At 41.0% G+C, this 27,847-nt stretch overlaps 1 protein-coding gene across 8 annotated transcripts in view; it reads right to left on the bottom strand.

Moving 5' to 3' along the window:
- Positions 1-5,891: 5,891 nt before the first annotated feature.
- Positions 5,892-27,847, bottom strand: part of SEMA6A (semaphorin 6A) — a 119,137-nt gene continuing 97,181 nt past the window's right edge. For all 8 annotated transcript variants that reach the window (XM_084503475.1, XM_084503473.1, XM_084503479.1 and 5 more), the window contains one exon: positions 5,892-10,065. In XM_084503475.1, coding sequence (XP_084359601.1) covers positions 8,876-10,065 — 1,190 coding nt within the window. In that variant the 3' untranslated portion in view covers positions 5,892-8,875. The remainder of the gene's footprint in view (positions 10,066-27,847) is intronic.

Below are 27,847 nucleotides of genomic sequence, written 5' to 3'. Positions count from 1 at the left end.
TCAAATCTTCAGTAACAGGGCACCCAGTGTAGGCAGTTTTAGGACAGCGGAGAAGTGAGATGCACTTCTACTAAGACAGTGTTTATATAACAATAGTGCAGCTCCATGGGCTTGATTAACTGTCAATCTTAGAGATGAAATTTCATCTAAATGCATTTCAGCCCTGTTAGTACAGCAGAGCCAGTACACAGGCTGTATCCTGTCACAGGCTGCAGAGCCAGATCCCATTCCTCTATCCTTGGTGAGGAACAGGCTGGTGAGGACAGAGTGAGTGCCACAGAGGGTGACCACATAGGGCTATAGACCTGTGAGCAAAGCTGACAGAAACGAGCCCTGAGCTGTCAGCTAACCTTCACTGGCATGGCACTGCTGTAACCCCATGCAGCTCTCCCAGGTAGGTCCTCGAGGTTCCAGTCCTTCAATGAGGGCTGTTTTTATGGAGGATCTGGGGCCATCTGCTCTGAGTTGGTTTCGAAGAAACTTAGCATGGTTTTCATGTGGTAAGCATACTTTCTTCAGGAAGGACTTTGTCTAGAAAAGCAGTTGTTTGGGTCCAGTGTTAAGCCCAGGAGTTCACTGAATGAAACCATGCCTAAAGCTAAGCATTCCCCTGGATCAGTGCTCAGTTACACTGCTGGCAGGAGTGCCAGCTCTTCCAGGGTGCTCTGTTCTTTACTCCCAGCCACCCTGATGAATTTAGTTCCCCAAAGTTCACATTTCTGCACCAGTGGCAAATGCCAACCCTTGACCTACCAGCTTCTGGGGCTCTGCTGGCCCATTAGGAGCTGAGCTGACACCTGAGAATGCCCTTCTGTGAATTTTAACCCTGGCTGCCAACAACTACAGCACTGAAACATGACAGGAACCTTTCCCAGGACCAGCCCTGGACAGTCACTGTGTGTGCTCCAGTTTGACTCTGCTCCCAGGATGAATGAGAAGGGAAGGCCTGGCAATGAGGGCAGGGCAGCGGTGCGGTGCGTGTGGCGTGCACTCCTCAGACTCCATCCTGGTAACATGAGGGTGGATTCTGGCTGCCCTGCCACTTTCCAGTGATTCTGGGGCTGGACAAAACTGAAAAAAAAACATCATCTAGGACATGTTGGGTGCAGCTGGCAGGGTAGGGGATGTCAGTGCACCTGGCTCGGAGAATAAGGGTCTGTCAGGACTGAGGAAAGGGTTTTTATATTGCACCACTGTTGTCAACTCTAAGATTGTGCTAGTGGTGAGATTAAAAGAAGCCACGTGGAAAAGGCATGCGGGCAGGTAAATTCAGATGTGGCTCTCTCTTGCTTAGATAGAGAGTTGGCTTTTCCCAGCTAGAAACTGCACCATTCTGGGGACACATTGCTTGCACACAGGCAAGGACAAAGTGCTCCTCTCAGAAGGGCAGGTTCCTGAGCTTTAATACCCTGGCCTTTCTGCAACATACCTGTCCAGGTCTCTGATTAGCATTGCAGGCTCCACACTGATGAGAAAACATGCTGGGCCAGGTGTGAAGACTGTGTGAAGCCTGAAATTTTTCTCTGAGGACACCCAGTCTTTGCTTTTCCCTTTTCTTAAACAATAGGGCTGTGGGTGAAGAGTCTTGGTTTGGATCAAGATTTTTCTTTTCTGTTTAGAGAAGACATTTGTTTATCAAAGAGAAAAATGCCCTTCAGATTGCGGGTTGCTGTAGTACAGACCTGTGCTGTTCTTGTCGATACCATCAAAAGGTAAAATTGGCCAGCGAAACCAAACACCGCACCAAAAAAATAATAAAAAAAAAGGGGGTCAGGAGAAACACATGCACACACACAAGTCCTTGAACTTCCACAAAGAGATATCATGTTACATTTTGCAGTGTTTCCTAGGAAACCAGTTTAGTGTAAAACGAACTCTTTGTCTCCTGCTCTTTGCAAAATTGTTTGAACCACCATATCTCATAAAAGGCTGCTTCACAGGCAATTTAAGCAGCATTAAAAAAAGCTCAATCTGCAGTTTGCTGCACCAACAGAGGCAATACCTTTATCAGCAGACTGAATACTTCAGTTTGTTGAGAACTGATAAGATTATGTCATCATTTCTAAGTCAGAGAAATAAAATCTTGGTTCTTCCCATACATACACATAATGTAGAGTGTCTTTCTCTACACAGCAAGTCAGCATTAAAAACAAATTAGAAGTTGTTTCAGGAAGCTGTTGCCAATGCCTTTACTCTAGCATGTTGTGCTTCATTTTTTCCCCTTTGACCACAGAAGATGCTGAAACAGGGTTTCTGTGAGCACGAGTCTCACTCGGTTTTCGCCACCATGTGTCTGTGCCTGTGTGCCAATGTGTTGCCGTCCAATCACCAAAATCCAGAAGGCAGCAGCAGCAGCGGACTTGTGCCCCAAACCACACATGCCCCACATGGAGACCAGGCCAGGAACCTGCTGAGCCCTGTCCGTGCCCATTGCTCTCCCTCACGCCCACTATATGGGGTCTTCTCCTTCATCCTACGGAGGGTGCACATGGGGGCAGGCGGTGCCTGCACTGCTGCAGGCCCGCTGCCCTGTGCTTCCCCAGCACTCTGCTTAAAGAGCTGACCTAGCGAGTTTGGGTCCCTGTCATTTATAGTTGTTATAATTTCCTGTCAGAGCTGCTCTTTTCCTCCCCCCTTGTGATATTGCAGGGTTCAGCTCTATGGCTGATGTGCTCTGACTGCAGCCTGCTAGATTTGTCTTCGTCTTAATATATTATTTATGATGCTATTATTCCTTGCAGCGGACTGCCAGCCACATTCTGCCTACAGTTGCTGGCCTTCCAAATGCATCATGGCCAGCAAAGGAAAACACTGATCTAATTGAATTAACAGTGGTGCTGTTAGCCTTAATAGAGTTTGTCATGAAACACTAAGCAGATGTGACAATGATCTTGGTTAGTCATATTTTTATCCCTACTCCCAGACACGGTAACTGTTAGCTAGATCAGTGGGGAGGATAATTCTCCTTTGCTGATCAGTAATTGTGCTTACCTAGACATGTGGCAATCGCTTTGGACTGATGGTTGAAATAAGCCAAGGACTTGAATAGCAGAAAGTTTTATATTCTGATAATAAACTTGGCTAATTAAAACAAGATGCAGATGGTACTGCCACCTAGCAATTTTCACCTCACTTACTCTGACTCCAATTATAGCCTTTTCCTACTGACTTACACTGTTTAAATTACAAAGGCAGGGGACAGATGACTATTTACCTGTTTCTATTCATACAAAGAAGTCTAACACATCATCGTTTTCCTGCACAAGGCATGTGATGATGGTCTTAGTGCTTATTCCAAAAAGAGAAGTACCTCCTTTCTTAAAAAGCAAAAAAAGTAGTAAAAAGACCACTCAGAGACTCATTAGCAGGCACACTGCAGGAAATGTATGAATATTACACACACAGTGTGTTCCTCTAACACTTGTTGGTTCGAGCAGGTGCCATACTTCTGGGAAATTAACTTTAATTGGATAAATAGAAAACTGGTCTTAACTAAGCCAGTACAACCCACTGTCTTAGCTTATTATTTTCTTTAGACACTCTGAAAAGCCTGGTGCTGCTCCCTTGGGTGGTTTTTGCTTCTTCGCGGAGTAAACTGCTTTCACAAGGGAGAGGTTGGACAAACAGCTGGCAAGAATGGGTTAAGCCTGCTTGATCCTGCTGCAATGTGAAGCAGACAAGACCCCACTTTGGGTCCTCTACATTGCTCTAAATAAGATCTATAAGCAGGCTGTGGAGAGCAGGAATTCATGTCCAGCCCCAGGAGAGCAATCATACCCTGGCTGGTTTTGTGTTGGAGGAATGATCTGGAGTCACATCCCAAAAATGACTCAAACCACTGGCTGAGCCACTATGTTGTTCCCAATATCGGTGCATCACTGCTGTGGTACCAACTCCTGTTATGCAAAATCATCTGTCTTTCTGTACGTAAACAGCTCTGAACAGCCCATGCTTTTCTTATGTTTCTGCCTGCAACTTTTCATCTGAGAGTCTTCCAGATGCAAAATATTCTCTGTTGTCAAAGCTGCAATGGGGCAGGACTTAACAAGGTTGTGTTTGAAATTACACTCCTGTGTAGTTTGAAAAGGTGTCTCTACTGGAGGGAGAAAAGAGAGGAGGGCAGTGGAATGTGATTTTTTTTTTTTAACCTATGGCTTTGAGTAAATCAGCTAGGTTACATTTCTGTAAAAAAAAAATTGTTGAAATTAATGCTGATTGGAAAGGAACTTCCATACATCCTCAATGACATGCTAAATGAGGCTAACATGAGTACCATTACTATGATGAATAAGTTAACATTAACTCAGTCAAACTGCTCAGATCATCAACCCTGCTTCTCACGTGTATCTTCTTTGTCCAGGCCAAACCCACTGATTTCCATGGAGTGGCACCAGTGCTTCCTTCAGGGGATGGATCTCACCATACAGATAGCTTAGAGGTCTTCTCCCCTGTCAAAAGCCACCCTACTCGATCATCTGAACTGAAATGCTGAGGGCACTGCCTCTCTTGGGTGAGCTGTGGGTGCTCAGTGGAGCAACCTGTCCTTGCCAGCATCCTGCTGCTTCGCATGCCCATGTCCCACCAGGGCAATGGGATCTGACACACCCTGTGTCCTTTAGTTGGTCCTATCTGCACAGCCATATGGTGAGACAGAGCTCTCCTGGTGACTATGTGCATGGGCCCTGGGGAAACACTGAGAAGGAAAATTGCTTTAAGGTTTAACACCCCCATTTGGGAAGAAGTCTGTGGCACACAGGCAGAACAGTTGCAGAGCCTATAGGGCTCTTGCATTAGGGCATCCCCTTCCCTCACTCCCTCCCTCGTGCCCATGCTTTAACATGACTTTCCTCTCACTGGCAACAGCAGGATGAGCCTTGTTAGAGAGTCAGCTGGTGCTGCTGCCAGAGGCGATCCTGGTGCCTCTCCCCAGGCCAAGCCTGATCCATGGGAATGACTAAGGCCATCTGGCAGCACAGCACACAGCTGAGGGGCACCTTCAGCAAGACCAGGGGTTATTTAACTTAGAAAAACAAACAAGAAGGAGCAATGAAGCAGCAGCCTGCAGTTATTTATAGAGGAATACTAATATTAATGTTAATATAGAGGTATCTCTACCTTTGCGTAGCTTCCCTAGATGCAGCTTGTATGAAAGGTTTCAGAACAAGCTGGACAGTGTATCTTCACAGGGGACCAGCTGTAGACTGAAAATGACACGCTCTGCCAAGTTTCTAGCAGGTAACACAAAGCTGTGTGACAAAACAAAACTACTAAGTCCAGTTACTAAAGCAGATGAGTGCTCAGCTTCAGGGGAGAGGCTGTGAGTATGTTGTCCGCACTTACACAAAATCCATGCGGAGGATGTTGGTACGTTTTAATCACTGTCAGGATGAGGGACATTGTATATGCTTTCGTTATTTATCTGTTTACTACCATTTTCTTGCAGAATTAAAGTCTCAGGCAACATCCTCTAGATCAGGCCTATAAAGCACAATAGATTTATGCCTGCTAAAAGAAAACACAGGCTCCCCCATTATTAATGTGCAAAACCTGGAAATGAAGTCATATCTGTATGGTGATCTATTTTGGTGGACCACGTGTGCTTAAATCCCATCCTTGATCTCTTAAACTATCAAGTCTGCCATAAATATTTGATGATGAACAAGCTCATAAAAAGAAAATGTAGAATATGAATAGAGGGAGAGCAAATGTGTGATTCAATTTTTAATTACCATCACCTTATTCTAAAGTCAAGTTCATCTTCAAGAGACAGAAAACAACAAATTTATTTCTCTAACCTGGCCTAAATGATCAACATTGAATTTATTTATTTATTTATTTTTGAAGGAAAAAGATGAATCCTCACAGGAACCAAAGAATTGGGACACAAGAAATAAAGTAGAACAGTCTGGTTTTATTACCATATGTAATCAAGAGCTTTTATTTCCCATTATCTTCTCATTTCTTTCTTTATCTTTCTTGGTTTCTCTCTCTCTCTTTTCTTTTTTTTTTTTTCCTTTTTCTTTTTTTTCTTTTCTTTTTTTTAATTTTTTTTTTTTACAACATACATTAAGTTGTGAATCAGATGTTAGGGGGATGTGGAAATGTAGGGAAACTGGTGACATCACGATACTCTACAACTTTACAACAAATGAGAGTCTGAATTTGTTGCATCTACCAGTGTATAGCAAGGGTGGAAAGCAAAGGCACACATAGGTTTATGAACCCCTCAAAACAAGGGGTGGAAGGGAACCGGTGACGGGGAAGGACAAGCAGAGAAGACCCGCTGAGTACCAAATGAGAATTTCAAGGTCAAGCTGGTAGCGGACAAGATGTATATTACAAAGGCAGGCTGCTGTACAAGCTGCTGCTGTGATTATTCACTTCTGCATTTTGACAGGACGCTTTGCTGAGTCATAGCAATGGGGCCTGTGCATTTGGTACTCAGGGGGTTTGGAGCTTGGTGAGAGAGTTGTGAGTGGGTTCTCTTCAAAAATGACCTTGCTACCTACAGTTTTCAAAGTTTTGTTGTTATTGTTGTTGTTGTTTGTTTGTTTGTTTTTATTAAAACAACACCATTGCTTTGGATACAGATCTATCTACTCCAGTCTGCATAGTTCACTAAGGGTGAACAAAATTATTTCATAAAAGAAGCCATGATGAAATGAAAGAACATGCAAGCACCCTTGTTACACACTTTGGTCTAGACCATCCAGACTTTATATATACCATCTATAAGCTAATGGACTTAAAATCTGTCTTTTCAGTCATTCAGAAACAAAACCAAAACCCTGAAAAACAAATGGAAGTATAAAATTTTAAAAAACAAATTGAAACAGAAACAACCACCTTACTCAAACATACTGTTCAGTAGATATATATATATATATAAAAAGCTTAGAAGCGATCCCCATCGTTTGTCTACAGTATGTTGACACAGTTATTGTAACAGATTAAAAACACATCTACATTTTTGCATAAACTGAAAGACTGGAAAGGAACTTACACACCTGCGCGCACACACACACGCACACACCTGTGTGCGCGCACACTCCCACACTAGCTACATGCACAGTCACACAAAAGAAACAAAGAAAAAAAAATACATTTTTTTTCCCCAGAGGAGTATATGCAGCATCCTTCTGGAGCAGCAGGTAGCTGCAGCAGGAGCCTGCCTGCCTGTCCTAGCTCCGTGTGCCCTGCGTGCTGCGGGACGTGTGGCTGGGTGTGCTGCGGGGCTTGGCACCACTCGCTGGTGCCTGTCCCCAGCCAGGCAACACGCCAGCCCCAGGGGACAAGGTTGTTTGTGGCTTCTCTGCTGCCCAGGGAGAACGATCACTGTAGACTGGGCGCGGGAGGCAGGGAAGGGCGGCACGGTGCCTTTGGGGCAGCACAGCTGGAGGGTGGTTTTGGGAGAGGACTTGGCACAGCTGAAAGTGGGATTGACCCGGAGGGTTCGGCACTGGCCTGGTATCTTGAGGGACATGAGGTTGTGCCAACAGCCACTACATTCTTCTTCGAATGTCTTTGCTCTGATTCTTGAGAGGGCTTAGAGGAGGAAGGACCAATAAATATTTGCATTACTCCAAGGAGAAAAAGAAAAAGGTTTTACATACTACAGCTCACAATTATACACAACTGAGGGTGTAAGGCACAAATTTACATGTGGAAGAAAACAGGCTATTCACAGATATATTCCCACGAAAAACCCGTGTGATAAGACCATAATTTATGCATGGTAACAGCCGGCGTATTAACTAGTTCACACTGTTTGAGGATTTTGTTTGCCGTCTCACATGCAAGGTGAAATGAGATGGCACATCACAAGCTGGTGCCTTCACAGAAAGTATTAGCTACTGACAAAGCCATGTTGATAGCAATGGTGCACAAATGTGCGGCTTTTAAGAGTTTCTCTTGCAGTTGCGTTAGAAGTTATGAACTTGTGGTATTTGTTTGTTGCTGTCTTAGGTCAGAGGCCCAGCCGGCTAATTAGCTGAGAGACTTAAATAGATATCCCCGTTTTTTGTTTTGTTTTGTTTTGTTTTGTTTTTTTCAGCTAATCAGACAGTCCAGGCACAAAGTTCAGAATTCCAGCTCCAACTTATTTAACTCAGTGGATTTATTGGAAAAATAAAAGAGTTTTAATTACTCCAGTTAATAGGTTTCACGTTAAATAGGTATAACTTTCAAGGTACTTCTCTGAAGAGCTGCTCACAGAATGATATGCAGAAGTCATTTCCTTAGGAAAAATGAAAGTTGAACAATAAATAAGAGGAGTTACTTTCATTAACAGTCACATGTTATTCATTAAAAGAGAAGGGTAGCAGAAATCTATGACATAGTTTGCCCAGCATGGCATTTAACTGCTGTAACCAAATGGCTGTAACACTGGTGGGCATTTCACAGTACCTGCACTTAGTAAACTTCTGCCATTGTTAAGTCAGAGTTAGCTTTATCAATGCATTCTTTTTTATTTATTTTTTTTATTTTTTTTTAATATTTTTTTTTCCTTTTGTTTTTGTAATTATGGGTTTTGCTTTTCAGAGCACTCTTTCCCAGTTCAGGAATGCACTGTGCAGTTGGGAGGGTGAAATGTCACGGTCATCTTTCACCTGTGTGCTTTTGGCTCAATGTTTGTGATGGAGAGTTAGTCTTTTGAACAAAGAACCAGAGGGCTGTGGGGGTGAGTCCTGCAGTCGCAAACCTTCGACCATGGGTCATATGGCTCGGGTTAAAAAAATATTCCACTTTTCCCAGAGAGCAGAATCAACACATCCTCAGCTTGCAACAACCATCTTCTCAGAGGAGCAGTTGCAGAACACTGGCTTTCAAGGGCAACCTCTGCTTAATTGCTGTTCTACCCCCCACCCCACTGTGATTATGTACATGCATCATTGGGCTTCATGGATGTGGAGAGTGGAGCAAAAGAAGGTTTGGGAGGTACGTCTGGCTTTAGCGAGGGCGTGCGTTTCAGCCCCGACCTCGTCAGAGAGTTGTACGCGGTGAGACTCGGCTGTCGAGATACAGTCACGGCCTGTGCCTGCGCGGCGTGGACCTGTATGGAGTCTACTCGCTGCGGAGCGGGCGGTGGGTTGTCACCCCTGCCGAAGCTCTGATTTCGGGAGAGGTGGGACGAGTTAGAGGAGTTGGTGTTGTTTCTTTTGAGAGTTGACGCCTGGTGACTTCTTGTGAGCGAGTTTGTTGGGTAGTTCCTCTTGTAGTCCACGCTGTAGGCAGAGGAATGCATTTCCAGCCGCTTGCTCAGGCCACTCTGGGACAGTGAGGTGCTTGGGGGCCCAAGGGAGGCTTCCCGCTGGGGCACCTTTGGCGGCATGCTGTCGAGACTCTCCACCAGGTTAACCCCGTGGCTGGGGCTTTTGCTGCTGAGGTGATCCTTGATGGTTTTGTACTCAAGGGTAGCATTCTGGTCCTCCACAGACATCTGAGCCCCATCGCTCATTTTTGGCTGGTCGACATACTCATGCTGGTAGCCTTGCTGGGAAATGGGCAGGACCACAACGCTAGGGATGTGGCTAGGAGAAGCCCTGAGCGGCAGGTCAGTTGGGATCACGGGAGAGGCCATTGGAGGGATATCTTTTGTGCAGGCATTGATGAGGTTCTGGTTTCTTTCCCATTCCCTGCTGCCACGGCTCGGCTTCCTCTTCTGTTGCAGGGTTGGGGTAGACTCAGGGGTTGGCAGGGCAGCTAAGTCCAGGTGGTGCTGGTCGGCCTTGATTAGCATCTTGGCAGTGCTGCCTGGGGTCGCCAGCTTGCCATTGTGCATCAGGGGCGTGAGGATAGCTTCAGGCTTTGGCTCCTTGGACTGAGCATCTCCGAAGAGGCCGCTGAGCTTGGTAACGCTGCTCATGGAGCCGCGGCGGGAGTGGGTCAGCTCCTTCTCCTTCCTCTGCACAACAGCCACATCTCTGCGGCGGTGGTCGCAGATGCAGTACACTATGATTCCCGAAAAGACGGCCCCCATGACAAAAGCAAGAATTACTGCAATGGCCAGCAGGGTAACTGGCACCAGCTGATCGTGACCCTTCAGGTAACTCTCCCGAATCACTCCTGAAATAAACAGCATACAATAGTTAGGTAAACCAAGGATAGGGAAAAGCCACTTATCATTAACTACTTCATTCAAAGGTACTCCTTGGGAGGTTTGTTTGTGTACTTCAAGGTGATTTTTGATCAGCCTGCCCAAATTTAGAGGCATATTGTCCTTGCCAGCTACATCTTACATGCACAGCCTTGTGCTCTCAGTACAGCTTTCAGATCTGGAGCTGAACACTATGAAGTTCATGGAGGGAGAGAGAATTCACTTGCAGGGCAGTTAAAATCAGTTTGAAATCCATGCCCTGGGCAAATTCACACTGACTTTGAGAGGTCAGAGCTATTACTTTTCTTCGTCTGACATACTGCTCATTCCTCCCCTCCCTCTATCCCATCTCTCCTCAGCTAATGACATCTTATTTTTATTACTGTATATTGTTCAGACTGAAAATCCTGTAAAAGGAAGAGAGGAGAGAGAAGCTCTGCAAATATCAGAGAAGTGCATCCCATGTTGTTTAAGGCTTGTCATTCTGTTATCTTTGTCATGTGTTTTAAAAGTCACTGTCACATGCCTGAGCTTCAGGAGGATGCTTAAATAACCATGAAAGACAGAGCACAGTGTGGAAATGTACTGAGCCTTGCAGAGGATTGTCCTTGCTCTTCCAATTTTTAAAGCTCTCTCTTGTTCTGGACACATGAATAGGCTGACCTCTGCAGTGAAGCTTATCCTTTTTCAGCTGAAAGCTCTGACTTTGAGGGCCTCATTTGGTGGCTCTGTGCTGTGGTCTGAGATTAGTGTCAAATCTTACTTGGCCCTCCAAACACTCCCTGTCAGAGAGGGCATCTTTGGCAGAGTGTGTCTCCTCAGTCTGAAGTCCCTCACACAGCATTAATCAATACTCTGAATTTCTAAAGAAAGGAACTTTTTCCTGACATAGTTGGGCATCAAGCCAACAGCACTAATGAAACACAAGCACAGAGGCTCTATTTTTTTTTTTTTTCATTTCTGTTTTTGTTCTTAATGCTTAACAAGGCACAGCCACTGCCTGACAAGGAGCTGAAGGAACGTCTCTCCCACCTCTTTCTCCAGAGAGCATCCAAATGCCAGGGCATTAAAAGCTCCACATGCTCTAAGGAAATATAAGCCACATCCTTATTACAGGAGAGACAGCAAGACAGGAAGAAAAGTACCTCCAACGCTCTCCTGGGACCTTGTGAAGATACAAAACTTTCATGTCATAAATCACCTTCTCCTTTAGAATAATGTCTATTTGTGTATTTGGCAGACAAGGTATTTGTGGCCCAGAATTAGAACCAAATGCAAAATACTCCTCAGCAAACTGTGTTAAAAGAGTACTGAAAAGTTGCCATTATCTCACAGAAACCTTTGATAAGTGTTCTGGGTAGATACAGTATTGCTTCCACAGCATGTATTTTCTGTCCCCATTTAATTACAGTGTTTAGTTGGACAAGGGATATTTGCTTACAAGATAGGAACTTTAAAAGCAAAACAGCTCTTGAAATCATAAGCTTCTGCTGGTGACATCACAGCTGTTTGCCATGGAAATTACCATGCTGTGACAAACAGAGGGTTGTGATTTCATGAGGAGAATAAGGAGCAAGGGCACATGATCCCTTAGGAAACTTAAGAGTCTGCATTCATATAAATGTCTTCACAAGTAGGGGGAGGAAAGAAGACCTCAGGAAACAATGTCTAAGTAAAAACAATCTTCAAATCAAATGTTTCACAGAACCCTCTTTCAAAGCCCAGAAGCTTTTATTAGGTAGACTTTTCTACTCTTTGTCAAGAACACCTAACAGAAGGTGGTAGTGCCTAGCCTTTAAATTCACACACAAGACTGCTGTATGTAGATCAGAAGCATGATCTGGTGGCCACAGCATCACCAATAGGAACTCCACTTCACTGCAAAGGTGACAGTCTTCTATGAACCCTACATCTGCCAATATTTACTTGCTAGTACTGTCATAATTTTCAGACCAAATTTTTTCACACTTGTAAAACTGCCTGTGGTCATTAGCTGGAAAATCAAAAGTGGGAAGTCTTGAACGGGTGGAAAGGATGGTCATGGAAGTGTTAATGTCTATCAAGAAATGCATTGCTAGGCAAGATATTAAGGAAAACTTCAGCTTAAAATGCCTGATTTCAGGGACACCTTCCATTGAAAAACTTCTCAGAGAAATGCTCCTTTGAGTGCTGAAGTCTTGTGTTTTTTTTCACAAAAAAAGACTCAAAATCCCAGCTCAATGCCTACCTAAGCATCTACAATCGTTAAGCCTGTCTGTGTCTGGAAGCAGAAGCCATGCATAACCCGAGAGGAAGGGACAGGACTTTTCACAGAATTACAGACTGGTTTGGGTTGGAACGGACCTTAAAGATCATCTAATTCCACCCCCCAACCCCCGCCATGGGCAGGGACGCCTCCCACTAGACCAGGTTGCTCAGACTAGACTTTTCCTAGTTTATGCATTTCTAGCACTTTAACTGTCATTTGCAGTTGTGGCACAGAGGCAGAAAACAGAAGCCTTGTCTTCAGCTTTCCCTGTCTGGTTCTGTAGAAGGACTTGAACCCAGGTGACACAAGGTATGAGAAGCTTTTCCCCACATGTGAGGAAAAAAGAAACTAACTAATCACTGGGACAGAGATTTCTCTCACATGTTATACCTCTTTCCAGTAAGGCGTTGCAGCAGATAAACCAGTTTGCTCTGGGGAAGCTTACTTGCTCTGCGTGGAGCCTGGTATAACAATGATAGATGGATGGGTGCTCCATGCCTGGCACTTCCTGATGGCTACGTGAGGCTGCTCTCCTCACTCAGCCTTCTGCTTCAGGCTATTCTATGACTGACAGCTGTAAAACAGAAACCTGCATCCCTGCATACAAAAGCAGCATGAAATCTTGCCATCGGTTTTACATTACCAATGGATATGGACTCATTACAACTCACGTTACAAAATTACCACACATTTCAAACTGAGTGACCATGTGTACTCAAGAAAAGAATAGCTGAAATGCTGCAGGTCGCACTGCAGGTGTTTTATGAGCAGAGATTTATGAGGGCCTTAGAACAGTTCTGATTTTAGATAGTTCCTCCTGAGCTCAAACCTTCCTGAAGTTTGTTAGGTTTCCTAGACTAGAGTGAAAAGATATTTAACTTTAGTGGCTTTGCCCTAGGCAGGTGGATCTTCTCTGGACACAATCTCAGGTCAATGAGGTAATTTAGTTTTTATGATGGATCACATCCAAGTGTCTTATGTAAGTAATCCCAACAACTTTAACCTAAATAAAATGATTAGGATTGGCAAGATTTGACCTGCATTAATGATTATGAAACAGATACAATTAAGTAATGAATAAGTATGAGGAATGTTCAGCATCCTGCTATCAAGACCACGGGGAGAGAAATCTAATATGAAATAGGCTACTGCAGTTGTCAATCAACATCTCAAGCCCCTAGCATCAGTAGCAACTGCCTTCACAGAATGGGATGAATAGGCAAGTATGTGATCCCAGTGATGGGCCCAGAATGTGCCAGTCTGAAAGCAAACAGTGTTTGTGCCACTTTATATACTTCATTGTGTGTGGTTTTACACATCCTGTGGTTCTTAAAGAACTGTTCACAAGGCTCAGTTTGGCATCATTCATTAGCACACATTATTGAAAGGATTAAAATAAATGAAGAAAATAGTTGAAAAAACATAGGGTCTACATTTTTGTAAGTCAGAAAAAATATTTCAACCACCAGCTTTGAGGAAATATCTGTTACTGAAAAGTCTGATAACTGTATGTTATCTGACATTCTTGACACTGTGTACTGGAAAATTGACTAAGCTGGCTGCATAAAATACTATGGGAACAGACTGTAAAATATGATAGATATAAATACTGTTATATTAGTTTCATCATATATTTAATAATAAAAAAATATCTGTACAAAATACTATTACCTTGCACTTTTAAAATATTCTCTCTAGCACTTTCTTGTTTGCAGTACATTCTTTCCAGATATGAAAATGCACTGTTTATTTCATTTATTAGTTTGGAAGTATTTATCCATACTCTTGTTTGTTTTCTGTAGCACCTGAAGACATATCATCGTAGATAGAAACCAGCTACTCTATTAACAGAATTACCTGTACTAACACTATATTTGGGAAAGTTCTGGTGGTAAAATAGCAGTAAAACTCAAACAGCTTCAAAGACATAGATGAGGTTAAATATTTGCAACCTCAAGGATCAGGCTTTACATGTAATGCCACAAACATGCTGCACTTATCTGTCTCCCTGAAGTCTTCCACTGAAGACAAACTCTGTTCCTTGTGAATCACAACTGGGCTTATGAGTGCAGAGCCTTCATATGCGTGATGTACTATTATTTCTGTCTTCTAAAAGGGCCAGGCTAGTGACCTGATATTCTCCACTTTCCATGGCTATTGTGATTCTTACAGACAACCTGATCCTTCCTGCTCCACTAGCTTTCTGTAATTTCACCCCATGTCCTTTTGTTTGTATCATCTAACATCAACATTAATTTTTCTGAGAATATACAGTATACTGTAATGTGTTGTATAATCTGGAACACAAAAAATCACCTCTTCTTGCTCATCTAATGAAAGAGAAGACCTGATATATAAGTCACTGCTTCTTCCAGCAGAGCTTATAGATAAGATATGGCTGACTGGTTGGTTAAGAGGACACTAAGAAAAATGTTTCCGAACATCCAAAGTGTTCCAGTTCTGAAATGAGTTAGTGCTTGCATAAATCATATGACTAGAATATTGATCTAACTTGTTCCCCAAAAGGTAGCTGGGGAAAAAGCAAGGAGACATACATTTTATGACAATAATAGAAATAATTTTTCTAAAGTTCTGGAAAAAGTGAGAAACAAACTTTTTGAATGCCTCTTGGTGAAAATAAGAGAGAAAAGATCAGATGTGATGTAATGACCTAGATATATGGAACAGTAGATAGGAAGTAGGAAAGAGATGGGGCTTCTTCTCATCAGCTAACAAAAGTATTTAAGGGTTAAGGCTTCACCTGAACACCTGTTAAAAAGCAGTACAACAAGATGTGCACAGTGCTGAAAGTGTTACCACATGGAAACCCTGATGACACTATTCTCTGCATGTTCTGGTTGTTCTAATTCTAACAGAAAGAAAAAGAAAAAGAAAAAGAAAAACAAACAAACAAACAAACCCACCAAATTCTGAGGGCAGAATCAGGATCATGTAAACAAAGGAACAGAGTTCAACATCCTAAAGAATATAGGGCATGAATATAACAGAATAGGAATAATGAATGCCAGTATGGTAAGTTTGAATAAGGAGGACAAATAATGAAAGATACAGAGATTGAAGCATTTACAATTTTTCCTGCTTCACTTTTAAGCAAGAATCCACACTCTGGTCTCTGATCAGAAATGTAACAAATTCAGGCAATGTGGTGCTGACCAGAACAGAGAAAAGAGATACAAAAATTCAGATCATGTGTATGTTTTCAAATTGTGTAATGGAATTGGCCAAAGCAGTCTCTAGACTCTGTGCAGGTTCTTGGATGATGCTGAAGGAACTATGAGTAGCAGGAGCTCTGGAAAAGGGCAACCATTTTACCTGTCTTTGGGATGGGCCAAAAGGAGAACCTAGCAGACGACAGACCTGACAGTCCAATTTTTAGAATGGGAATGACAGTAGAATGAATGATTGAACTACCAATGTTATAATCATTCTAAGGATAATACAGTCATTATATACATATAAACTGAAGCAAATTTGCCAAGAATAAATTATATTAAACTAGCTAAACTTCCTTCCTTGACAGGATAAATGATTTACTTTTTATGGAGAAACATTAAGTATGATACATTTTGACTCATTTTGTCACAAGCAAATAAAAGTGATCTAACACCTGCTGAAAAGCCGCACTTGAGAAGTATTGATCAATGATCTGTTTGGAAAGAGACCTGAAGTAGATTGTCCTCCACAGGGTTCCCTATTTAGACAATGGGAAGTCCAAGGAACCCTTGTTAAGCTGTGGTAAATGGTTTTCTTTCTGTGGAAGGAGGTGCAAACTTTCATAAGTATGTAATCTATGTTATGAAATTAAATGGTGGAAGTACGACAAAATAAAGAACCAAAACAGTTCCTTAGGTAAAGGTGGACTGGGTAGTAGTATAAATGCAGTGGGTCCACAAGGATTCTTACTACTCTTGGAGCACTAGCTTCCTTGTATCTGTTTTGAATGAATGTGTCTGTCTCAGGAGAAGAGCAATTCAGAGGCATCTGCAGAAAGGAGACTGCAAGTCCAGAGGTCTAGCAAAAGAGCTGTATCCCTTTAGCATGTGCAGCACAAACAGAAGTCTTTTCTGATGAAGGCTGATTTTCTTCCTTTCATCTGTGATCAGGGATAGAGATGGCAAAACCTCAAGATGAGTCCCACAGTCACTTTTCCTCTAAATCTGTTTCTGTCTGTGCTTCACAAACGGAAATTCCAGCTAATAACACCCACAACTGCTTGATGAACAAAAACAAACAATCCTACTTCCTAGTTTGACTAGCTTAATGTGAGGCTGCTTTAGTGATACAAGAGGCCGGATGCGGTCTGCTTTTATGACCAAGCTAAAGTCAGTGGGAATAACAGGAGCAGGGCAGAGAGCAATATCTGGTCCCGTAACTACAAGTTCCTGTGTGTGAATAACCTCATTACCTGTCATCAAAAATAATGCGTTTCTGTTTGAGTACTACAGCTAGCTGTGGTGCGGATACAAAGACACCTCTGTTCCAGATATGATTTATGGCCCTGAGAGGTGCATGCTGGACAATGAGGTGACCACATGCCATGTGCATCAAGAACACTCTGTGAGCATCACTGCAGGGAGCTTTTGTTGTCTAGTTTTCCAATATTGCCTGTGACAGATGGTAAAGTAATAACCCAAAATGGTGGCACACATGAAACTGAAAAACAGAGGTGGGAAATGAAGAATGATGTTTTGGCAGGGAAGTGGGGGAATAACTACCAAGGAATAAGGTAATATTTAAGCCTAGACCACACATTAACAGCAGTCAGGGAGTGGGTGTCTTTGTTGTCTTAAACTTTACCTCTCTAAATGGAAATCAACCCACTTCCATCTCCAACACCTACAAAATCACTTGAGACTTTCCACAGAGCAAGTCATTGTTCCACAAAGGCACAATGGTTTCGTTATTGTTGTTATTTAAGGAGAAAACCTGGCAGTTAATTTCTTTCTTCTGTGCAGGCTTTTCTGTCTGATGTATGTCTCCCTCTGCTTAGACTTGCAAGAATGCTGGTATAGGCTCATTATGAATGGAGGTTTTTACAGGCTTCAGAACATCTTTTTTAAATGCCACTGAAAAGGTTTTCAACATGTGTCTCCAGGTGTTAGAACTGTGTTTACAGGCAGTCTCATGCTGCTAAAAGACTATTTCAGCCTGGAAAATCTCTGCAGGTATTAACAAGCTTTCTTCTTCCTTTTTTTTTTTTTTTTTTTTTTTTTTTTTAACCAGACATAGGAATTAAAAAAAAAAAAAAAAAAAAGTCAGATGAAGGTAGACTGGACAGCAAAATTAAAGTGACAGCAGGTTCAGGAATGACCAGAGTTTACCATGCATTTCTGAGATCTCATCTTATTGTTTTTCTTGGAGAAATAATTTCAAAGTTTCAGAATAAACCAACCACATTATAATCCAAATGATTTGATGTTAGCCACTGTATTGGAACTGCTTTGTTGACAAAGGTAAGTAACCTCTTACTTAAAGGTAAGTACAGCCCTCCCCCTGTAAAGCTGTATTGTTGATTTGTAAAGGTCTGTAACCATAAGTTTTGAAGTTTTGCATGACTGCTGAAAAGAGCAATCCATCTCCTTATGACTCCAATGCCTCCTCATGGCTCTTAAAGCCAGTAGCCAAAGCTAGCTCAGATATTTAGCAAACAAAAAGAGGATGCATGTGCTTGAAGAGAAGAATGAGTTTAGTAAAGAAAAAGCCTTCAGTTGCAAGAGGCACAAGGATCCTCAGAGGTACAAAGAGAAAATGTACATCAGAACTTTGAAAAGAAAATTGACACATAACATGTCTGAACTAACATGTAACAAGCCTGAGAAGGATCTAAGCAATCAGATCAGACACAGAGTCCTCTGTCAAGGTGTTTTGGCCCATAGTCAGACCAATTTCAGAAGTAATACCTCCAGGACAGGTTCATCTATTGACCCTTAAGGGTGGTTTTACTTCTTTCAAGTGGTCCAAATTCTGTTACTTCTCCCATCTGATGAATATCTCGACACAACTCTCCATAGAAAAACGATGGTTGCAACTTCCTAGAAGAGGTGAGATCAACACATAGATCTGCTCTTAATGGGAAGATGCTGAATATTAATTCCTGCATTTCTTATGATATGTAAGTTATGCAAGAAAGGTTAAAGAAATGACTCCACCAAGTCCTTATGAGGTAACATGTGAGTCTTGAAGTACCATTTTCAAACAAGTTTTCAATTATCTGTTTTTATGAGCCTGCAATCCAATTTCTCTGCATGTCACAGCAGCCATACAAAACCTATACGATTGACATATATGTGAATTTTGACAAATTAGAAGGGAGCAGGCCTTTTCTGAAAGGGATTAATATAGATGGAAATTACAAACTCTGAACTAGCAAATTAATGCCCAGATATCTTCCACCCCCACTGAAATGAAGGGCTGCCAGACTGGAAAATGACCAGAACAGCAAGCGCTTAGAATATTTTAAGTTGCATTACTTATATGCAGTAACTCTGTTAATAAGCCAATTTATTAAGTTGTCAGGTATGAGAGGAGCTTTGAGGTACACAGCCTCCTGGATCTACAATGCAATGAGATTCACCACAGTCCAGAAAGCCAGTCCAATTTTATTTGCTGCAGTGGCTTTGCTGAAGGCCAACTCTTGCACTAGAAAGCACTTGAGAACCTTTCTCCCACTGGCAGACAACATGGAGTGACTGATCACTTTGAACTTTCCTGATTTCAGTATTTTCCTTCACCTCTCACCCTTTCCCAGTGAGCAACAATATTTTTTTTTTTTTTTTGATGCCAGTGTGATGGGGAATAAGCAGAAATAGAAGGCCCCTTAAAACAGTAAACTAGGCATTTGCAATAGTTGAGACAAGATGTATAAAACCCAAATGTCAAGGAAAATTAATTCTTTTGTAGCCTGTCTCAGTAGAGGCAAGCTTTATACTGTTTTGCATCTTAAAAACACAAATTTCCTTTAAAGTCTGCTGTATTTCCTCTAATGACGTAAAAGAAGCTCAGTGCACATTCTGGGACCTTTCTACTATGCCTGGGATGAGCTTAAACATACCCAGCTGCTCTTTATTAGTTTACTTCAGGGGATCTTTCACAGCTGGGTTAAACCAGATTTACATATGTTTGGCTGAATATGCATGATTCTAGGGCTCCAGAGAAGTTGTCATAGCCTGCAAAGTGAATCTCTCATCTTCACAGTTCCCATTTCACTGCATGGAGCTCTTCTGACAGTGCAGAACAAATGGCGTTTTTTTTTTTTTTTTTTTTTTTTTTTCTGGTGTGGGCATTATGTATTCTAGGCAACCCAGTGCCTTTCTGGAAGCAGTTTTTATGTACAGTGTCAAGGAAAGAGAAGCTGTCACTGAGAAATTCTGTGGCTTTCCTTTTCCTTTCTTACAGCCTGTTTTGAACTATGGCCTTTCTGCACAACAGGGAGAAGTGAAGTTTTCTGAATGTCAACAAGAGCAGCTTTGCTTAGCAGGCTGAAACTCAAAGTAGCCTTACAGAAGAATTGGGGTTAAATTTCAAACACTTTATACGACCTAGAAACAAAAATTGTTTCCTCATCAAGTCTGATCTTCTTTAAATACACAGAAAATGGAAATGATGGTTTTAAGCAGATGACTAAACACATTGCAGCTGAACTAACATAGGAGCCATCTATTAAACATCCAAGACATTTAAATAAGACTGTGCCCTATATATTCTATTCCTTGAGGTCTTTGGAAATGATTATTGAAGTTGAACAGCTAGGTGACCAAGCCATCTATGTTTACTGATGCATACTGACTGTACTTCCTAGAGATAGTCCTCCTGTCCACAGCTGGGTTGCTGGTTAGGAGCATAGCTGGACCCCATGTTAGGCCTCCTCTTCTAAAGAGTGAATATGAAACCTCTTCCATCACTCATATGCCTAAAAAGTGTATTTTCTGACAGAAAGCAACACTGTGGATTAATTCTTCATTTTCTCTACACTCATGCAGGTATTTTCTTCAAGACCCGGACTTATGAATTAAAACATGCTCCCTGTCGTCGGTAAACGACCACTAGAAATATTTACAGGGTTGGGTCTGTAGACCAAAAATATTATAAAAAATTATATATGGCTGGTGTTTGGTATATGTTTTCCCTCTGTATTGTAATCCCATAGTCTCATCTGTCACTGAATACATTAGGCAACTGGGAAACTGGAGTGAGTTTGAAACACTGGCCACAACAGTAAGCAAGACAGATTTTACCTCTAGTTCTTTCTCTGTATCTCACTACTCTTCCAATATAAGTATTAGAAGCCTTGTTTCCTCTCAGTTATATTCGTTCAGATCTGCAATCCCTCCAGTAAAGCAAGCAGGGTTACTCCAGTTACATCCTGAGGCAAAAGACAGCATTTCCCTATTGGTCTTCTCATCCTGCTGCTGCTATCATCTCTCACTTCATTTTCTATCTCCAGTGCTGGCTTCTTTCATGTATTTTTCCTTTTGTCTGTCCAATTTCTCTGCATTTTTTTTTTACTTGACTTTTAAAACCTTATTTATTTATCTATTTATTTATCTATTTATTTATCTATTTATTTATTTATTTATTTTTACCATCTCCCCATCTTGCAGAAACCGCATGCACATCTATGCTTTAAAGCTGTAACTTCACTGACGCTTCATATTTGTGAATTTTTTAACATGTTCACTAATTATGGTGGCCAATCTGCTAAAGTGACTTCTGTAACTTCATTTTAGGGTGCGTGGTATGACAAGTAGGTGTCTGACCTCACTCTCAGGTCGTTGCCCTGGGGCCAGCAGCAATCTTGCCAAACCAGCTTCCTCTACAACACACTCACAGCCCATCCAGGTGACCTCTGGCCACCCAGCCACAGGCCAGGCATATTTGCTTTGTGGAACATCATCATCAGTGTGTCTGCATTACAACTACTTCCTCAACGCTCCACTTGCTTCTGCTACTGTTTCAAATCCTTTTTTTTTTTTTTTTAATTTTATGGATTTACAGTAGCATTTGTTCATTTTCTGCTCTTGATCTTTTTTAGGTCAGTATTTCCCACTGCTGCAAGCAAACCAGGGGTGCTTGCACAACTAATTAATCAACATGAAGGTAAGTGCTAGAACAATGAACTGACTGGCTTTTCTCATTATCTGTAGGCCAGTTTTCAAGATATGTTTACTGATCTACAGATACACAAATTTCCATGTGAGAAGTTAGCATCTCTCTCTCTCTCTCTCTTTTTTTTTTTTTTCTTTTTTTTTTTCCCTGGCACTGGGACTATAACAAGTTTTATCACAATCTCTGTGATACATTTTCTCTTTCCTCCTTTCTAAACACAGTGTAGGTGAGTCCAAACCTTTCAGGGAAGCATATGTGATGTTATCGAGTTGTCTTGCCATGAGCAAGCACAGATAAACCGTATTGTCTTTTCAGGTCTGCATGCTGGGTGTCTGAAAGTACCTGCTGATAATACTAATTTGGTTCAGTGTGTGAGAACTGCACACCAAGCTACATAAATATCCCCAGGGATCACTGGGTATAGCAAATTACTTTGTCTTACTGGGTGAGTGCCTTGGGGCATTGCCTGTAGCCTGGTCATATTTAGACTAAAAGCATATAAAGTGCTGCAGGACTGTAAGACCTCTTTAAGATGCTGAATAGAGACTAGTGTTTTGCAGAGATAAAGCAGAATGTTATCTGAAAAAAAAAAAAAAAAAAAAAAAAAAAAAAAAAAAAAAGAAAGAAAAAAAAAGAGCAGCACTCTTTATGTTCTTTATTATAAGCTGAGATTGCCCAAACCTCTGTCTGGGCAGGCTCTGTGGTGAATGCAAGAGGCTCAGTAGGGAATGCACACAGAGGAAGGGACAGAGGGCACCCCTGCTCTGTGCCCTTCTCTGAGAAGATCTGATGGGAGTCACTCAGCTGCGAACACATACGGAGAATGGTTGAACTGTTTGTTGGAAACTGTATGCTGATGGCAGAAATTAGATTTCTCCCGTGCTGACCACAGGCTCAAAGCAACTACCAACTGCCTTTTCTGCACCAAATGACAAGACCGCTTCTGCTAGCTTCTTAAAACAATGACAACAAAAAATGCTATGCAGTTTTTACATAGCTTTATGACTTACACCTCGTTTACCCTCATCAGCTAGCTAGACTGAGTTTAACTTTATAAACAGAGGTAGACAGGTGCCTTGCTCTTTTTTTTTCCATAGCTTCTTGTGAAACAAATCCATTGTATTTACCAACATGAATGACTGTTCTAGATTTTTTTTTTTTTTTTTCAGGATTACAACTATGTTTGCAAACAGGAACTCAGTAAAGTTTTCTGAATTTTCCAATTGAAAACAATTGGAAAATATATTCTTCTCAAAAGACTTGGAGTTATCTTGCTGAAGGCTTTGGTGTACTGCCATTCAGGAGGTGTTTCTATGCAGTCTTCCATTTAGTGTCTGAGTTGGTATTGTTTGTTTTAGCAATTGCAGATCTTTTGGGCTCGCTCTCTCTCTCTCTTTCTCTCTCTCTCTCTCAAAAAAAAAAAAAAAAAAAAAAAAGCTGTTTCTTTCTGTAAGAACATGATACTGAATAACAGTAGCCTTGTAAGGCTTTAAAAATGAGTCTGGTCCTCCTCCCCTTTCCCTTCTCTCTCCCCCCCTTCCCTTTTATTTTTTTTTAACAGCTGCTCTATTATTTTCTATCACAATTGTGGGTAAGATGGGATGGAGCATGAACAAGATGGAATATTATTGACTGCATGCAGCTGGTGTTATTTTTCAATTAAAAAAATTAAAATCCTTGTTGGGCATATGAAAGAACTGCCTCATTTATGCCCAGTTCTGACAATGTTATGAAGATGCACCTTCATCTGAGATTTTATTTCACAGAAAATGGAAATCTCTGGTTGTTGCTGGAAGGACTACAGTTTAATATCTGGGGCTACACATTTTGGTAGGCATGGAAGGCTGGGACTGGTCTGGAGGCTATCCACTGGGACTCACTGTTTCAGAACATTACAGGTATTCTTCTTGGTCAACATGAAGTTGATGATAAATGTGCTGCTGGCCATTTCCAAATGTTTGCTGTATTGTACAGCTGTGCCAGAGGTGCCCCTTAATGCTCCCTGAGCAACTTCTCTATAAACTGCCCTAAGCTCTTCCAATATCAATGCAGCTGTTAAAATTTACTTCAGCAGAGATTTTGACTTACTCTGATCTGCTGGGGCAGTGAGAGCTGTCAGGCTATCAGCTGGATAGCTAAAGTGCTTATCAATCATACCACCAATGCTCAGTGTACACGGAGTTGTCTGTGTATTTAGCTGCCAAATGGTGACAAGTCTCTTCTGGGTATGAACAGACTGAGGTTTTTCAATAGCTTAGAACTTGGCCAGTGGAGCTATTTTTTTCCAAACAGATATGTCAGGATGCACATTTTTGATATAATGGTAAATTTGCTCTATCCCCTTAAAAACTTCTCAATAAAATGCCCGTAAGACTATTTTTATTTTATTTTATTTTATTTTATTTTATTTTATTTTATTTTATTTTATTTTATTTTATTTATTATTTTTTTTGGTAAGAAGAGAATAATAACATATTTTTTCTCTCTCCTCTTTCTTAGCTACTGGCACAAAAATCTTGGAACACATGATTAAAATCTAGAAAAAGTCATACAGATGGTAACTGGAGACCAGAGACTATGGTGTCTCGCTAAATTGCTAAGTAGCTCAAAGTAGCACTCATCTAAACACCTGGCTAAACTAAGGATATTCATAGAAAAGACTACTTTCCAAATGTGACAACATTTGTTATCTGTATTTAATGTTAAATATGATTAACATGGCAAAATCTAAATTACAACCTCTCCAGTCTTTTTTAATTAACAACATTCTGTAAACAGTACACACCAGCCCATTTTGATGTTAAAAAATATGCTTGCTTTTTGACAGTCTTAAAGAAAACTAAACAAAAAAGGAACACAGTCAGTCAGTATCCTATCCATGGAAAGAGATATAGATACTGTTCACTGAAAGGTTATCTATATGAGAAGAAATTATGTGGTGTTTTGTACAGTCATGTGATTAATAAACAGTTCACAGTCCATACATTATATTGAAAGTGCTCTGAACCAGGACTGTCAATGCTTAGGTTGTTGAAAATTTACTACAGGACATCTTACCTATTAATTAATACAATTATTGAAACTATGCACATCCTATGTAAGAAAAATGAATTATTCAAATATCTTTAACAGCATATTGACATTTTAATTATACACTGGCACTGATTTAACACCAAAAGGCACTTTAAGTCTCTTCTGGCTGTAAGATTTTCTGCTGTTAAATCCCTTCACATTTTGAAACCGTTTCAGAAATGTCTTACTTAAAGGGCTAAGTTCTTTCCTGCCCATTCAGCATGTTTGCATTGCACAATGCCTCCCTGTACTCAACATATACATCCCCAGAATGAAACGTGGTGTTATTTAGCATCTTGAACACCAATTATTCCTCGCAGCTTCCACAAAGAGTAGTGGCCCTGTAGGGCCAGCGTAGCCTACAGTGAATTCTCAGCCCCTGATAAATATGTCAGCACTACAAGGGTCAAACAAGAGCATGAGACAGCCTGTGTTTCTCCACCAGGCTGTCCTCACCGGGTGACTGTGGATGAACACAGCTGGGAATCTCGTCCATCACACAATAGCTCTAATGCCCTGAACTCTGAGCAGCTGCCTTGACAAATTAGACATGGCCTCTTTTATTGAAAAAGTAGATCAAGGTCCTGGGGCAATGACAGTTTTTCAGTTTTGGTAAGACATGCTTCTGCTGCTCATTGCAGCCTGTAAATGGATAACCTGACTTTAAATCTATGCAGGTGGACAATTACAGGTCAAGGACACCTGCTGTTTTCCTGCAGCCACATTTAACATTTGATGAGCTCTATTTTAAACGTCACCCTTCCTTTATTTGGAGAATTCTGATGTATGGGGGCATATTTACAAAGGAAAGCTCCATTGTTGGTTTTCATAACCAGGACTTGCACATCAACACAACCTCTTTTATTATCATATTATCAAAAATGTGTTTTGTTTTGTTCTGTTTTGTTTTGTTTTGTTTTGTTTTGTTTTGTTTTTTCCTTTCTTTCTTTTCTTTTCTTTCTTTTTTCTTTTTTTTTTTTTTAATACTAAATAAATGATATGTCACTTGACCCTTGGTTCAAAGCTGGCTACTCATATTTCCACTTTGGCTAGTTAAATCTGAAATCCATACTGCTAGTGAAGCATGGAAACATTTTGATTTCTGAAAAATGCAAGCTAGATCTAGTGATGAAGTATAGTTATTTCTTTAGGCATGGTTTGTGTGTTGGAATATACCCATTCCCTTACATTGATCATCCTTTACCATATGAAACACAGAGAAAAGTGTTCCTCTCCTTACACTTTCAAAAAGATCCTACAGAAAATCTGTGACTAAATGAGCTAGATTTTTTTCTAATGTAAGGTTCAAAATGAAGTCTAGCCACAGAGAAGACACACTAAACCACTGCCCTGTATTCCTATCACAATCCCCCCTTTTAAGCTAAAATGGGTTTAAGGATGCGGCACTGCCCATGGACTTGGTTTCTCGTCTTTTCTGCATGCTTACTGTCCTCACTGTCACTTTACTCTTGTTCTCATAGAAACTTAAAAACCATAAAGAAAGCAAGTTTGAAGAAAATCTGTTGCCAGGAATGTTCCTTCCAACATTCTTCTTTTGTCAATTTCACATACAACTCCTATTTATTTATTAACTCCTAGTTTTCTCCTCCCAGTGTTTGAACTCAGGGATGCAATCTGGGATGATTAGCTGTCACCAGCTCTGGGAACAGATCTTGTACATACAAGACAGAACAGAGAAAGGATCAGTGTCACTCCTCTGGATGGACAGGTCTGGTGTGCTCCCTTAATCTTGACTGCACAGTGTTCTTGTCTGTGTCACAGAGTACCTGCAGCTCCAGCAGGGTGAGGTTATCAACCTCCTGGCATGTTTGCAAGTTATTAGCCTGGTCTTATGATATAGATATCTGGCTAATAGAAGCTCTTCTGAGAAATTTGGTCTCATTTAACTGTTATCAATGGTCTTCTGGCATTGATTTGGTACAGAGCTAAAATGGCATCCTACAGAAGGTGTTTGGTATGCTGTGATTAGTCTTTGAGACTATCAGTTTCTGGACAAGTTGCTTTTTAGAGGTATTCTAAACCAATATGTTTGTTTGTTTGTTTGTTTTATTTTGTTTTTAAATATTTTAATATTCCACCTAAGCAACTAGTATATGTGACAAACATAAATAAGGTGTCCTCACAAAACAGGGATGTTTACAGGTGCTAATTTACCTAAGAACATTTAACAAATAAAATCTATAGGGCTCGGTTTAGCATGCACTCATCCAACCAGTCTCTGTTTAAATTCTAATGGGAAAAGTAATTAGGTTTTAATCTAGATGTGAATCTATAAAAACTTAAATGGGCTAGATCCATTTAAGTCTTGTATACATGAAATCCCTTTGTGAAGCATTATAGCTCCAAGTAATCAAACCTCTCACTTCAAGTCTCAGCTAAATGCTTCCAAACCATAGACAGTCAGGACAAATTCACTACTCCCTTTCTTACACCACTCTTTTACTGGACTGTGGGTAGAAGATTTAAATGTACAGAAAGTGAAGGATCAGGTCTGATTCTGTCTTCATTGTTTCCTCAGCACTCAAAAGTGTTAGTGAATGGCAAAGTACTTGCAATCTGTTTTATGTTTGTGTGGACAGTGGTTTGAGACAGGGAAAAGAATAGCAATGTTTGTAATAGCTTCCTCCAGGCCCATATGCTCTGAATTTACAGTGCTTCCTGAGCCACATCTAGTCAATGCTGACTATGATGCAGACTCTCCTCTGATTAGCCTAACACTTTTTTAGGAAGCAGTCAATTCCTTCCGACTTTGCCAGAACTATGATACAGATCAAATACAGGGAATTTGCTTCACCTTGAAAATCCAAACCCTTCCCTTCAGACCTGCAAACGCTGACTCCAAAGACAGCCATGACAAATTCTGTGCCACTTTAAATTCTCTTCTGAATTATTACCAAATGCCAGTAAGATAATAATGACTTCTCCCTGCTTCCTCTGATAAAACATGTTTTGAATCTTTTAGAGCCTTGCACATATCAGAATACAACGTTCTGTGTAAAAACAAACTGCAAATGTACTTCCTGGTGAAAACTCAGCCTTCCCATGATTAAGACTAGCTGCTTAATTTATGCCAAAAGAGTCCGAAGCTTTGCTTTGCCACAGATTTCTTCATGTCTACGTGGAAAGTATCTTGTTAAATCAGCACTTTGTGTTCTTTGTTATAACTATACCTGAAATTTCATACAATTCTTTCTCCCTGGAGCAGAATCTGCTGTAACATTTGCAGACTCTCCAGAGACAAGCATTGTCAGCACTTAGCAAGTCTTTTAAGTAGTGATAATCAC

This window comes from Aythya ferina (assembly GCF_964211825.1).
Source record: "Aythya ferina genome assembly, chromosome: Z".
Lineage (NCBI taxonomy): Eukaryota > Metazoa > Chordata > Aves > Anseriformes > Anatidae > Aythya > Aythya ferina.
Note: the sequence above shows the minus strand (reverse complement) of the source record. Positions and strands in the feature narration are given on the sequence as shown.